The sequence below is a fragment of the Carcharodon carcharias genome, chromosome 18 (genome assembly GCF_017639515.1).
Source record: "Carcharodon carcharias isolate sCarCar2 chromosome 18, sCarCar2.pri, whole genome shotgun sequence".
Taxonomy (NCBI): Eukaryota; Metazoa; Chordata; class Chondrichthyes; order Lamniformes; family Lamnidae; genus Carcharodon; species Carcharodon carcharias.
Window position 1 is genome coordinate 93845320 of NC_054484.1, and position 13195 is coordinate 93858514.

General features: G+C 43.4%; 1 protein-coding gene across 1 annotated transcript in view; it reads left to right on the forward strand.

Moving 5' to 3' along the window:
* The window catches only part of LOC121290480 (leucine-rich repeat-containing protein 63), a 52071-nt gene extending 40698 nt beyond the window's left edge, over positions 1-11373 (forward strand). Inside the window, exons 8-9 of the mRNA XM_041210920.1 lie at positions 3840-4079; positions 11068-11373. Coding sequence (XP_041066854.1) covers positions 3840-4079; positions 11068-11224 — 397 coding nt within the window. The 3' untranslated portion in view covers positions 11225-11373. The remainder of the gene's footprint in view (positions 1-3839; positions 4080-11067) is intronic.
* The last annotated feature ends 1822 nt before the right edge of the window (positions 11374-13195 follow it).

Consider the following 13195-nt stretch of genomic DNA (forward strand, 5'->3'; position numbering starts at 1 on the left):
GTCTGCCCAGTTCACCAGTCTGTCTATGTCCTCCTGAGGATTGTTACTATCCTCCCCATTGTTTGCTACATTTCAAATTTTCATATCATCTGCAGCTTGAAACTATGTCCTGTCATTGTCCCCTTATTTACCACTTCAGTTCTTTGTATTTTTTTTATTCAGCTTGATTCTCTGCTGTATTATGAGCCTCCTTTAACTGTCCAATTTTAATTTCTGAATCTTTAATCACTCAGGGAGCTGCAGCCATTGCCCTTCCATTCCCCCTCAATGTGGGGGAATGTGCCTGCTTTACACACAAACCATTTCCTCTTTAAGGGCCTCCCATTGTTCAATTACTGTTTATCTTACCAAATTTTGATTCCAGTCCACCTGGACCAGGTTACTTTTTAATTTGCTTAAAGTTAGCTCTTCTTCAGTTCAGTATTTTTATACATAATTGTACCTTTTACATAACTATTCTAAAACTGATGATATTATGATCATGATTCCCCAAATATTGTCCCAATGAAGCATGTTCCACTTGCCTCTCTTCATTCCCCAGAACTAGCTTCACACTGCTTCCTTTCTTGAAAATCAGAATACTACTGATGCTGGAAACCTGAAAATAAAAACAGCAAATGATGGAAATACTCTGCAGTTCAGGCAGCAACTGTGGAGAGAGAAACAGAATTAATGTTTCAGGTCGATATCCTTTCATCAGAACTGAGGAAAAGTTGGAGCGGTCGTAGGTTTTGAGCAAGGAGTGGGACAAAGACAAAAAGTCTGTGATAGGGTGAAAGACAGGAGAGATTGAATGAAGAAGGGTTAGTCTTACAGTCCAAAGAGAGTAGTGATGGTGCAAGAAAAGAAATGAAGAAACAAAACATGTACCTGGAGTAGGTATGCTACTGTCTGAAAGCAAAAATAAGAGAAAAACTGAAACATGCAAAGAAAAGGAAACAACATAGGGGACAGAGTTTACAGTCTGAAGTTGTTGAAGTCAATGTTGAGTCCAGAAGACTGTTAAGTGCCTAATTGAAAGATGAGGTACTATTCCTCAAGCTTACATTGGACTTCACTGGAATAGTGCAAAAGGCCAAGGACGGAGATGTCATCATGAGAGCAAGGTGGAGAATTAAAATGACATATGAACATACGAATTAAGACCAGGAGCAGGTCACTGGTCCCCTCAAGCCTACTCCACATTCAGTAAGGTCATGGCTGATCTGATTGTAACGTCCACTCTGCATACCTGCCTACCCCGATAACCTTTCATCCCCTTGTTTATCAGCAATCTATGTAGTTCTGCCTGAAAAATATTCAAAGACTCTACTCCCATTGCCTTTTGAGGAAGAGAGTTCCAAAGACTCACGGCCCTCTGAGAGAAAAAATTTCTCCTCATCTCAGTCTTAAATGAGCGACCCCTTATTTTTAAACTGTGACCCCCTAGTTCTAGATTCTCCAAGAAGAGGAAACATCCTCTCTATATCCACCCTGTCAAGACGCCTCAGGATCTTAAATGCTTCAAACAAGTCACCTTTTACTGTTCTAAACTCCAGTGGATACAAGCTCAAAGTGTCCATCCTTTCCTCATAAGACAACCCGCCCATTCCTGGTATTAGTCTAGTAAACATTCTCTGAACTGCTTCTAATACATTTACATCTTTCTTTAAATAATGAGACCAATACTGTACACAATACTCCAGATGTGGTGTCAGCATTGTCCCGTATAACTGAAGCATAATCTCCCTACTTTTGTAATCAATTTCCCTCATAATAAACGATAATATTCTATTAGCTTTCCTAAGTACTTGCTGTACCTGCAAACCAACCTTTTGTTATTCATGCAGCAAGACACCCAGATCCCACGGAATCATGGCAGACCACCGGAAGCTCATGGTCATGCTTGCGGCTTCTTTTCTCATTATTCCATTATAACTACTCTATGGTTCTTACATTTTTCTGTAATTTGTCTGCAAATTTGCTCTTTTATGTTTTTCCCACTTTTTGATGGCTTATAGTATCCACCCAGTACTGTAACAAAACGTCTATTGTTCCTTAATTCTAACCAAGCAGATTCTGTCTTTGGAATATAGGAACTTAGAAAATAGGAGCAGGAGTAGGACATTCAGTCCTTTGAGCCTGCTGGGCCATTCAGCTAGATCGTGGCTCATCTTCTGCCTCAATGCCATTTTCCCGCACTATCCTCATATCCCTTGATGAATATACAAAGATTCACCATCCTCTAAATGAAGAAATTCCTCTTCATCTCAGTCTTAAATGGCCTACCCCTTATCTTGAGACTTTGTCCCCTGTGCCTAGCTAGGGGAAACATCCTTATTTCATCTACTCTGTCAAGTCCTGTAAGAGTTTTACATGTTTCAATGAGATCACCCCTCATTTTCTGAGCTCTAGAAAATACAAACCCAGTTTCCTCAATCTCTCCTCATACCACAATCCCACCATTCCAGGAATCAGCCTGGTGAACCTTCGTTGCACCCCCTCAATGGCAAGTATATCTTTACTTAGGTAAGGAGACCAAAACAGCCTGGTGTGGTCTCACCAAGGCTCTATACAATTGCTGTAAGTCATCTTTACTCCTGTACTCAAATTCTGCAGCAATAAAGGCCAATATACCACTTGCCTTCCTAACTGCTTGCTGCACTTGCATGCTAGCTTTCAGTGACTCATGAACAAAAACACTCAGGTCCCTTTGGACATAAGCATTTACCAAACTCTCACCATTTAAGAAATACTCTGCATTTTTGTTTTTCCTACCAAAATGGTAACTTCACATTTTTCCACATTATTTTCCATCTGCCATGCTCTTGCCCACTCACTTAGCCTGTCTAAATCCCTTTAAAGCCTCATTGCATCCTCCTCATAATTCACGTTCCCACCTAGTTTTATGTCATCAGCAAATTTGGAAATATTACGTCCAAGTCATTGATATAGAATGTGAAAGCTGGGGCCAAAGCACTGATCCTTGCGGTACCCCACTAGTCACAGCTTGCCAACCTGAGAATGACCTATTTATTCTTACTCTTTGGCACCTCAACAACATAATTCTCTGGTGCTTTAATAGTTTCTTTGAGCAATACTGCCACGTCGCATTTTTGTTCCCTAATTACCCTTGTAGAAATATTACATTCCCAAACCTCCCCTTATTTGAGCCAGGTCTTTGTTATTGCCACCTTGGTCCCAGATGACAACTTGCGCCTGCAGCTCACCAACCTTTTTTATCACACAATGTGCATTTATGTACATGCACTCAAAATCCATCTTAGACTGTTTCACATGATGTAGCTGAGGTGAATAGCATAGATGCATTTAAAGAGACGCTGGCTAAGTACATGAAGGAAAAGGAATAGATATGCTGATGGTAGATGAAGCAGGTGGAAGGAGGCCTTCTGTAGGAGCATAAACACCAGCATAAACCAGATGAGCATAAACCAGATGATCTGAATAGTCTATTTCTGTCCTGTAAGTTCTTTATAATTTAATGATTTTGGCCATCTGTTTTCAGGATATAATGATAATGTAAAAGCTATTTTTCCCTTTGGATTTACTGCATGGTAAAAGTACAATGACATAAAGTCAGCTTATCCTCTGCATCTAAATAATCAAATCTTCCTGTATAGTAGAGAGTACGAATTTCCAATATATGAATGATTCATTTTAATGTTTTTGTCAAGTAATTTCATGTTATTTTTTTGAATGCAGTGAATTTGCACATATGTTATTGGTTCCATGTAGTATATAAATATTAATTGGTAACTTTTATATAGATCTAATTAAGGTACAGCATTAATTTTAATAATGATGACTTTCACATTCTTGATGAAACTCCTGTTATCCAGAAAACTTCAGTTTTTAAACGTTGAAGGCAATGAGCTTGTAATATTGCCATGTGGCCTCCTCCAGCTCCCACTAAAGAACATACGGGTGGAGAATAATTACACGCATCCTTTGTTCTGGGAAGGAAATGCTCGGAACCAACCACAACGACTGACTGATCTAGCCGCTGTTACTTTCTCCAAGAACCATTTAAGTCAGCAGTACACAAACATTTCTAAAGAGGTGCAAGATATACTGATCAAGTAAGTAGCTCAGTTTACATTAGACTGAGGTAATAGGCTCAGTTTTCACTTACACTCTCCAATTCTAGCACCAAGCCTTTCACAGATATGCCTGATGCAAGACACCATTGCCCTGTAATGTGTATAATTCAGGCTTCTCCAGTTACATTTTCTCATGCCCAACGTAAAAGTCAATTACCGTAGACAAACCCAGACTCAACCTATGAACTGAAGCTAGATATTGAGTACAGAGTAATCTGGGATAGTATTTCCTAGGCAAATGATAAATTGATTTATTATCTCTCAATAACATGTAGTGTCCATATCACTTCAGAAAGTGATTAATATCTGTCACACCAGGCACTGTGGTACAGGTTAAACAACAAACAGGTTTTTACACGAAAAGGCATTTGCAGCAAAAAGCAATAATAGCCATATTCTGAAACTAATCCAAATAACACAGCAGCTTTCATACCCAGTTCGTGAAAGGTAACCAGGCAAACCAATCAGTTAAGTTTCTTTGAATGGCTTTCCTTGAGGACTTTTCATCAAAAGGCAGACATTTGTGGGAAGAGTCGCTTCCCAATTCCTATTAATTCTACTCTTTCCCAAAATTACAAAGGCATTCTTACCCACAGAGTCATATCTTGTTCCCCTTCCTACCCCCTTGCCACCCCCTCCATCTGTTGTGGGGAGGTCAAAACCATGAATCGTTGCTATATTAAAAGTGCCTGATTTTTATACACTTAAAGCACATTAAAATACAATCTTATCTTTTGAGAAGTGAATCCTTTCTTAAAATGTAATTCATGCTAAGTTTCTGTATTTAATATAGTCAGTATTTCAATGTCAGTGACACAAGGGTGTCACACATGCATGTTTGCTGCTTGAAATTAACAAGAATTTTAGCTGTTACTTCCACCCGATGACATGGCTCAAATTCTACTTAACATTGAAATAAGCAATGGTGGTGACCCAAAGTGATGTCAAACATAAGTGGTATATCTGTATATATCATACTTATCAGTAATTGAGGCTGAGGGGGAATAGGTGGGGAATTTCTGATCAAAAAAATGGATTTGCCTGGCTAGGTTGAGATCGTGACATGGCCTCAATCCTGGATCAGACACCTGCAAGTGGTCGTGGCATGATCTTCCCAGAGACGGCCAATTAAGAAACCACCTCCGGGAGCTCCATCCAATTCAGGATGGTGGGTGGATCAGGGAACCAGCAGGCCCAGTTGCCCAATAGGAGGGCCTGTAGTGAGGTCCTCTTGGCACACCCTCTATGAGAGGTGCTGCTGAGGCTGGTAGGAGACTGCAAAGGTGCCTTAATATGAAGAAACCTTCTGAAGAATTATGAAATTGTAAAAAAAAAAGTGTGGCCCTAGCTGTCAGGCCATAATTGTGGAGGTGAAGTTCCTCCAAAGGATGGCCTGCAGCAGCTGTTGCCTGCTGACCCCTGCAGCTCCAGGTGGGAGGAGCATTTAAAGGATGCAGCCAGGCACCCATTGGGCTTAAGCCACAATTGGAGACCCATTTGTTCTCAGGAAGATCCTAGCAGTGTTCCTATTTTACCCCAATGTGGGAACTTCATTAAACATAATTGGCTACCTGCTGCCAGGCGGGTAGCTAGTACCATTCAGATTGGCAAGCTCGCTTGGAGATAAAATATGTCAGGGAACCTTCCCAACACAGAGAATCTGTGATTTTGCTCCCAATTCCACCTCCATACACGTTTCTTTGGGGCTGGGAAAATTCAGCCCATATTGTGCAGCAGAGCTCGCGAAGCAATAGTACCGCTTAGGACCACTGAATCAGGAAGAAGAATGTTTCCATGAACTGGTGGATGAAAGGAGAAGGATTTTAATGGCAAACTAATTTCCTTTTGGGAGAGCTTTTGAACATTCCCAGTGTCCTTTTGTTTCAGCAACTTCAGCTTTTTTCAGCTGAAATCATTATTAGGGTCTTGAATGTGACACTATATCAAAAACATATTCCACTTTAAAACAAGAATTCCTCGTTGACAAAGAGTCAAAATTCCCAAAACGTAGGGAAATATTTTCCCCCCGTTGCAGGGGGAAGTGCTGTAGCAGGCGCGCCTCCGATTGACACCCCCAATCAGGGGCGCGCTGCCATTTAACATGAGCGGGCCAATTAAGGCCTGCCCAGCGTGACGTCCCCCAGTGAATTTCCCTGATATGTCCCCTCATATGACACTGTCACATGAGTTGGGACATGTCCATAACTTTAACTGAAATTTTTATTAAAAATTGAAGTACTCTCATGAAACCTCATCCCGCCCGTGGATGAGATTTCATGCTTTTTCTGAAGCCCACCAATGGACGGGCAAGTCCATTATGATTTTAGTTAGTGTCTCAGTGGCCTCAATAGGCCATTGACAGGTTGGTGGGGCACGCAACTGACTTGGCTGCACCCCCGCCGACCTGAAAATGGAAATGACGCAGGGTGACATCGGGAGTTCCACCCGACGTCATCCCACATCATTTTACATGTTGGCAAGCAGGCCCTGCCCCTGCTCGCCGACCGAAGATCCTGCCCATGATATACCTGCTGAGCTTCAATGTGAAGCCTCTGGATTGTCTGGAAAGACTGCATTCCCTCTTCTGTGCAATATATATAGCTGTATCAGCTGTGGTTCAGTTGGTAGCATCCTCACTTCTAAGTCAAAAGGTTGTGAAATCAAGTCCTACTCCTAATATTGAGCATAAGAATTTCAGCTGGCATTCCAGTGCAATACTGCTAGAGTTCTGCACTGTCAGAGGCACCATCTTTTGAATGAAATGCTAAACTGAGACTGCACCTGCCCTATTTTAGGTGGATGTAAAAGATCCCATGCTACCAATTCGAAGAATCACAGAACCACACAGTGCAGAAGAGGCGCTTCGGGTCAGAAAAACTAGAGTCCTGGGCAATATTTATCCCTCAATCAACATCACAAAAACAGATTAAAAAACACATTATCTGGCCAATATCACATTGCTTTTTGTGGGAGCTTGCTGTGTGAAAATTGACTGCCATGTTTTCTACATCACATCAGTGACTATGCTTCAAAAATAGCTCACTGGCCGCAAAGCACTTTGGAACATCCTGAGGTGCTATATGAATGCAAGCCCTTCTTTCATATCTAGCACAAAGGAAGATGGTTGTGGTTGTTGGAGTTCAATCATCTCAATTCCAGGACATCACTGCAGAAGTTCCTCAGGGTAATGTCCTAGGCCCAACCATCTTCAACTACTTCATCAATGACCTTCCTTTCATCATAAGGTCAGAAGTGGGGATGTTTAGTGATGATTGAAGATGCAGATTCTGTAAGTCTGTGCAAGGTACCCTGACAGCTCCAATGATGCTTACATCCTGACACACTCAGGTGCTGAGGCTCCTCACTGCTCCAGCCTGACTGAAAGGATGGCTGATGAGTGACAAGGGCTATCCTCTCAAAAGGTGGCTCATGACACCTCCCCGCTACCCGAACAGAAGCCAAGCAGTGTTACAATAGGAGCCATGCCCCCACAAGGGCAGTGGTAGCACCACAGGTCTTCTCAAGATGCGCTTCCGATACCTGGACTGTTCAGGGGGCGGACTCAATACCCCCCAGAGCGGGTGTCAATGCTGGTGGTCGCACGATGTGCTCTGCACAATCTGGCACTGGCGAGGGGGGACCCAGTGGAGGAAGAAGATCTTGACACAGCTGCACAGGCAACAGTCCAGTAGTGAGTCAGAGAATGAGCATGATGAGGAGAACGCTGAGGGCATACGCCGAATGCTGACCTGAGTAACCTGAGGTAGGCAGGGGCACCCGGGATGCTTTGATCCAACGCACTTTCAGCTAGCCGACCAAATAAGAACCACCAGCACATGCCAGGGCTGCAGGCTCCATACTCGATCCCTGACAGGACCATTTCCTTAGCCAACAACACTCATCCTGCACCTGTGCAATAAAGTTTCAGGAGACACACGTTCATCATTACATAATGGCCTGCTCCTACAGGACAAATGAAACATACAGAAGCCAATAGCACAAAATAACATCTCATTTAATTGTGAATGTGAAACATGGCTGAAATAAGCAATAACCAATGTCTTTAATCACACCATTAAAGAATTTAAACCAAAATGGGAGAAAAAATATCACAAAATATAACAAAATAAGGCCGTCTTGTACTTAAGGTGCTTTACATTTACGTTTGCAGGTGCTCCATCTAGGTGCTCCCCACCTTGCTGGAACCGGCATTGGAAACAGCCTGCTGACTCTGCTGTCTTTTTGCCTTGATAACCCTGGCGGTCATCCTCTGGCCCGTGGAGCCTGTGCTGGCCTTGTCTGGGAGGGAGTGGCCAGTGCCACGGCTGGCATCTCACCAGTCGCCGCAACTTCATCAGATGCCACGGTCACTGGCAGAGGGGCAGAGGAGCTGCTGCCATCGTCTGGACCGCCCTGACATTAGCCCACAGAGATGACAGGCAGCTCATGCGCCAACGTGAGGTCACATTGGACCTCCCTGCTCACCACTGATGGACGGGCACCTAGCTGGGATACTGGGTGCCCAATCCATCCCCCACACTGACACTGATCAGCTGAGGTCATTGCCAGTTTGAGGGGTGTAGATCCGAGTGCATCCCCAGGGACCACTGATTGTGTCCCTGGAGGACCCTCTCCATGAGAGTCGCCACTCTCTCCATGGAGGAGGCATTGCTCTCAGCCATGAGGGTCAATGCAGTGGTCATGCTCCACAGGGACTCCTGCACAACGGAGACAATGGCACACATTCCCTTATGTATCTCCGCCAGATCCTCCTGCACATCCTGCTGGACTTCCAGCATCTACCACCTAATGAATGACTCCATAGGCCCATCATCAGCCATTGACTGAGCATTGTCCTGGTCCCCAGCTGTCCTCCGAGTACCGGCACCCTGGGCACTCTCTGCCTCCACCTGCACCTCAAGCAATTGTAAAGTGCCCTCACCAATGTGCACCGAGATACTAGACAGCAATCTTATGATGCTGGTGCCTGGTTGACAGAGAGGGTGTGATGCAGGTGTGTGCTCAGCATGGTGGTCCTCCAGGGTCAGGTGTGGGCCTTCAGACTCCCCATTGCAACTGCCTGCTGGTGAGCCTATAAGAGACAAGAAGGACATGTTGTTAGTTTAAGTCGTGACACTGTCACTGTGCATGCCAGGCACCCTGGTGAGACAGAGATATGCATCAGGGTGCCCTTGTCTTTCGATTATCAATAGGGATTCCAGATTCGAGGCTCACATCAATATAGAAACTACACCAAACTGGTTGCAATAACTGACATTCTCACATCAGTGCACTGCACTCTTACCTTCGTCTGGCACCTCAACCTCACCGCGGCCGCTTGACCAAGTGCTTGGCGCCTCTCCAGCTCTAGGGCCTCCTGCTCATAATGCGTGAGTATTAGGAGGTGTGGGGGTCCCCCACCAGTCCACAACCTCTCAATATTGTTATGGGAAGTCTTTTCCTGAAAGGATAAAGGAGCATTTATTAGTCCACTCTCTACATGCAGTGCATTACAGCCTGGCCATACCCAACTGAGGAACACCTCACAGGGCTCAGCTGATTCGTGACCCTGGACTCACAAGGCACTCAGTCCAAGCAGCCAGGTCTCACTCCCTTGGCCAGCTCCTGCATCATTGACATTTGCCATTCACATTATAACCCCCTGAGGTCCACGGGGGTGGTGGCCAGCTCTTAATTGTTCTGCGTACTGACCCATGCCAACACAGTACTCACCTTTCCCGATCGCAGCAGATCATTGAAGCGCTTCTGGCACTGTGCCTCACCACGTTGTGGCTGCTGACCCTGGATGCCACCTCCTCCCAGGACTTTTTAGTGAGGTGCGGGGGCTTCCCCCTCCTATTGTCTCTGGGGATAAAGGTTTCCCACTTGGCTGCCACCTCCTCCAGGAGAAACGTGGGGCCGACTGCCCCACAGACCTGCCCTCCCACCTGCCGTGTCCAATCGCAACAGGATCCATGGAGACTTCAGCATCTTTCCGTGGCAGCCTTCCAAGGGCTCCCTATCAGCCACCAGGTCGCCACTGGACCTGGTGGACATCATGCCCCCACCCGCTACTTCTTGCAGATTCCACAGCCGCTTTTCGCGCTGAGCGGGCCTTAATTGGCCAGCCAGTGTGAAATCGCAGTGTGCTGCCAATCGCAGGTGGTGGTTAACTTCCCGACCACCCCCCCCCCCCCCCTCCCACCTGCCAAGGGCAAAACTCTGTCCATGGAGCCTTTCTCCCATTGTGACAGTGTGGTGGGACTCATTCTGCTACCTGTGCTGTTCCTGATGTGAGTGCTTGTTACTGACTATGGATGTAAAACATGGAAAAATTTCCATTCACAGTACAGACATCCCTTTCCTTGATGAGCACCAAGTTCGTCAAATAAGTAGCACCAAAAGGAGTAGAAGTACTCAATAATATTTTGTTCTCATTGAACTGAATATTGTGTCAGTCTCTTTAGTATCCTTAGGATTTTTTTTGGAACTGTATTCTCTGATTGAAATTTTATTTGTTCAATAGCTTATAAAAGGTGAGAAATTGACACCTGTGGTCATAGAGAACATCAGTAACATTTCTGTTTAAAACACTCAGTGTGCTGGCCATATTTGTTTCTCTGTCAACTAGCTTACAGACAAAAATGTGGAAAGGAATAAGCACAGAAAGACTAATGAAAAGAGTACACTTAACATAAAACATGGCAGGAATTGCATTATGCCCAGCACAGCTGAAGAGTTATGCTAATACAGGTAACTCTGGTGAATAAAGAAACACTGTCTCCACAAAAAGTATGTTTGAAACATCTTATCTATTGAGAGGAAGAAAGTAAAGAGAGGAATAATGCCCCATTACTTCTCATGATGCTGCCTGCCACACACATAAAAGCAAAACCCACAGCTTGTATCAATTTATATTTTCATTTAATTTTATACTAATTTAAATTTTTTTTATTTTGTATGATAGTGCGACTATATGTGACTGCTGCAAAGGACCTCTATATGGCCCAGGACTTCAACTGATCAAGCCACATAAGACGATCTTTCATACTGAAAGCCTCCTGTTCCTTTTTCATGTCTGTTCACCATCTTGTTATAAATGGTTCATGTCCAAGGCTCGCTGAACACTATCTATATTCACTAACATTTGTCATACTGAAAATGGAAGTTAACGAGAACCAAGTATTCTTGTACAGCATGTTTCATTTAATATGATAGCCTTAATGAATGTCTACTCCTGGTGTGCACTTATAATTTCGACAATTTAAAACGTTCTTTGGTGCTTTTTCTTTAAGCAGTCATTAAAGAATTTCCCATGCACATTTGTTACTAAATTAATTCAATAATAAACGTAAATATTTAAATTCAGAAACACACTTTAAAAAGATCTGATTTGAGTTGCTGTCAACTTAGGACAACCCATGTGGCTTAGCTGTTCAAAAAGAGGTTTTAAAGGGGGGATTAGTGTTTTAAAATGGGGAAGTAGATAATCTTGACTGTAGATAGAAAATACTTGACAATTACTTCCTGGTAAATCTTCAAAACTGCGGATGCTGGAAATCCAAAACAAAAACAAAAATAAAAATACCTGGAAAAACTCAGCAGGTCTGACAGCATCTGCAGAGAGGAACGCAGTTAACATTTTGAGTCTGTATGACTCTTCAACAAAACTAAGGAAAAATAGAAGAGAGGTGAAATATAAGCTGGTTTAAGGGGGTGTGGGACAAGTAGAGCTGAATAGAGGGCCAGTGATAGGTGGAGATAGCCAAAAGATGTCATAGACAAAAGGACAAAGAGGTATTGATGGTGGTGATATTAGCTAAGAAATGTGCTAATAGGTGACATTAAGGGTAGAAAGCAGGACAAGCAAGGTACAGATAGCTCTAGTGGGGGTGGGGTGGGGTGAAGGAATCAAAAAAGGCTAAAAGGTAGAGATAAAACAATGGAAGGGAATACATTTAAAAATAATGGAAATAGGTGGGAAAAGAAAAATCTATATAAATGATTGGAAAAAAGGAGGATCAGAAAGGGGGTGGGGATGAAGGAGAGAATTCATGATCTAAAGTTGTTGAACTCAATATTCAGTCCGGAAGATGAGATGCTGTTCCTCCAGTTTGCGTTGAGCTTCACTGGTTCATTGCAGCAGGCCAAGGGCGGACATGTGGGCATGAGAGCAGGGTGGAGCGTTGAAATGGCAAGCGACAGGGAGGTCTGGGTCAATATATTATGCATTACAATAACACTGGTTGGATGTATTGGTGGAGGTTTGATCATATGACATCCTGATCGCACAATATTGCAATTATAATTTGCAAACATTATTGTCACTTGGTATTACAGGACTTGAGTATTGCTAAAAAAAACAGGCATGCTGTTGAAGCTTTTCATCTTGCAATCATCAGGAAAGGCACAATGATAACACATTTCAAAGGGAACAACAATTTATACTGCATGAGAAAAGGGTACTGCTTAGTTGGCAGGTGGACTATGATTGGTCGAGGCATTGCCATGGAGAATGAAGGAAACAATTATTCTCAAGCTTTTGTTTAAATTCAAAATAGTCAACTCTGATTGGTCAGGATTTTGCTGTGGGCTATGCACCAGAGAACAGTCGCCCCCTATGCTTTGAAAAAGGCACAATCCCTGGACATGTTCTTTCTGTTTGCAGAGGACAGAGCCCTGCTTATGAATATACGTAGCTTCTAGCAAGCACAAGTGAGCCAAATTATGAGCCCAACTGATAATCTTAAACTACTTGTTAGTGTAATTCTTAGTAAATTCAGGATTATTCAGTAAGTCCTGGCCAATTGCAGAATTTCATATAATAATAGACCCTATGTTATGAGTTTTGCAGGTATGGGCTGATTGAATACAGTCAATATTCTGCCTGTTTTAAACAGCCTCAGGTTCGTGTTGTTTGATACGATCCAACTGTCTTTGGGATGTACGTCCTACATACCTGGCATTACACCTGCATTGAAATTCATATACCACATTATTCATTTGTGTGGTAGACAGAATGTCTTTAATGGAGAATATCAATTGTATGGCTACTGCATATTATTAGTATGAAATGGCTAGCTTCACATGTTGTG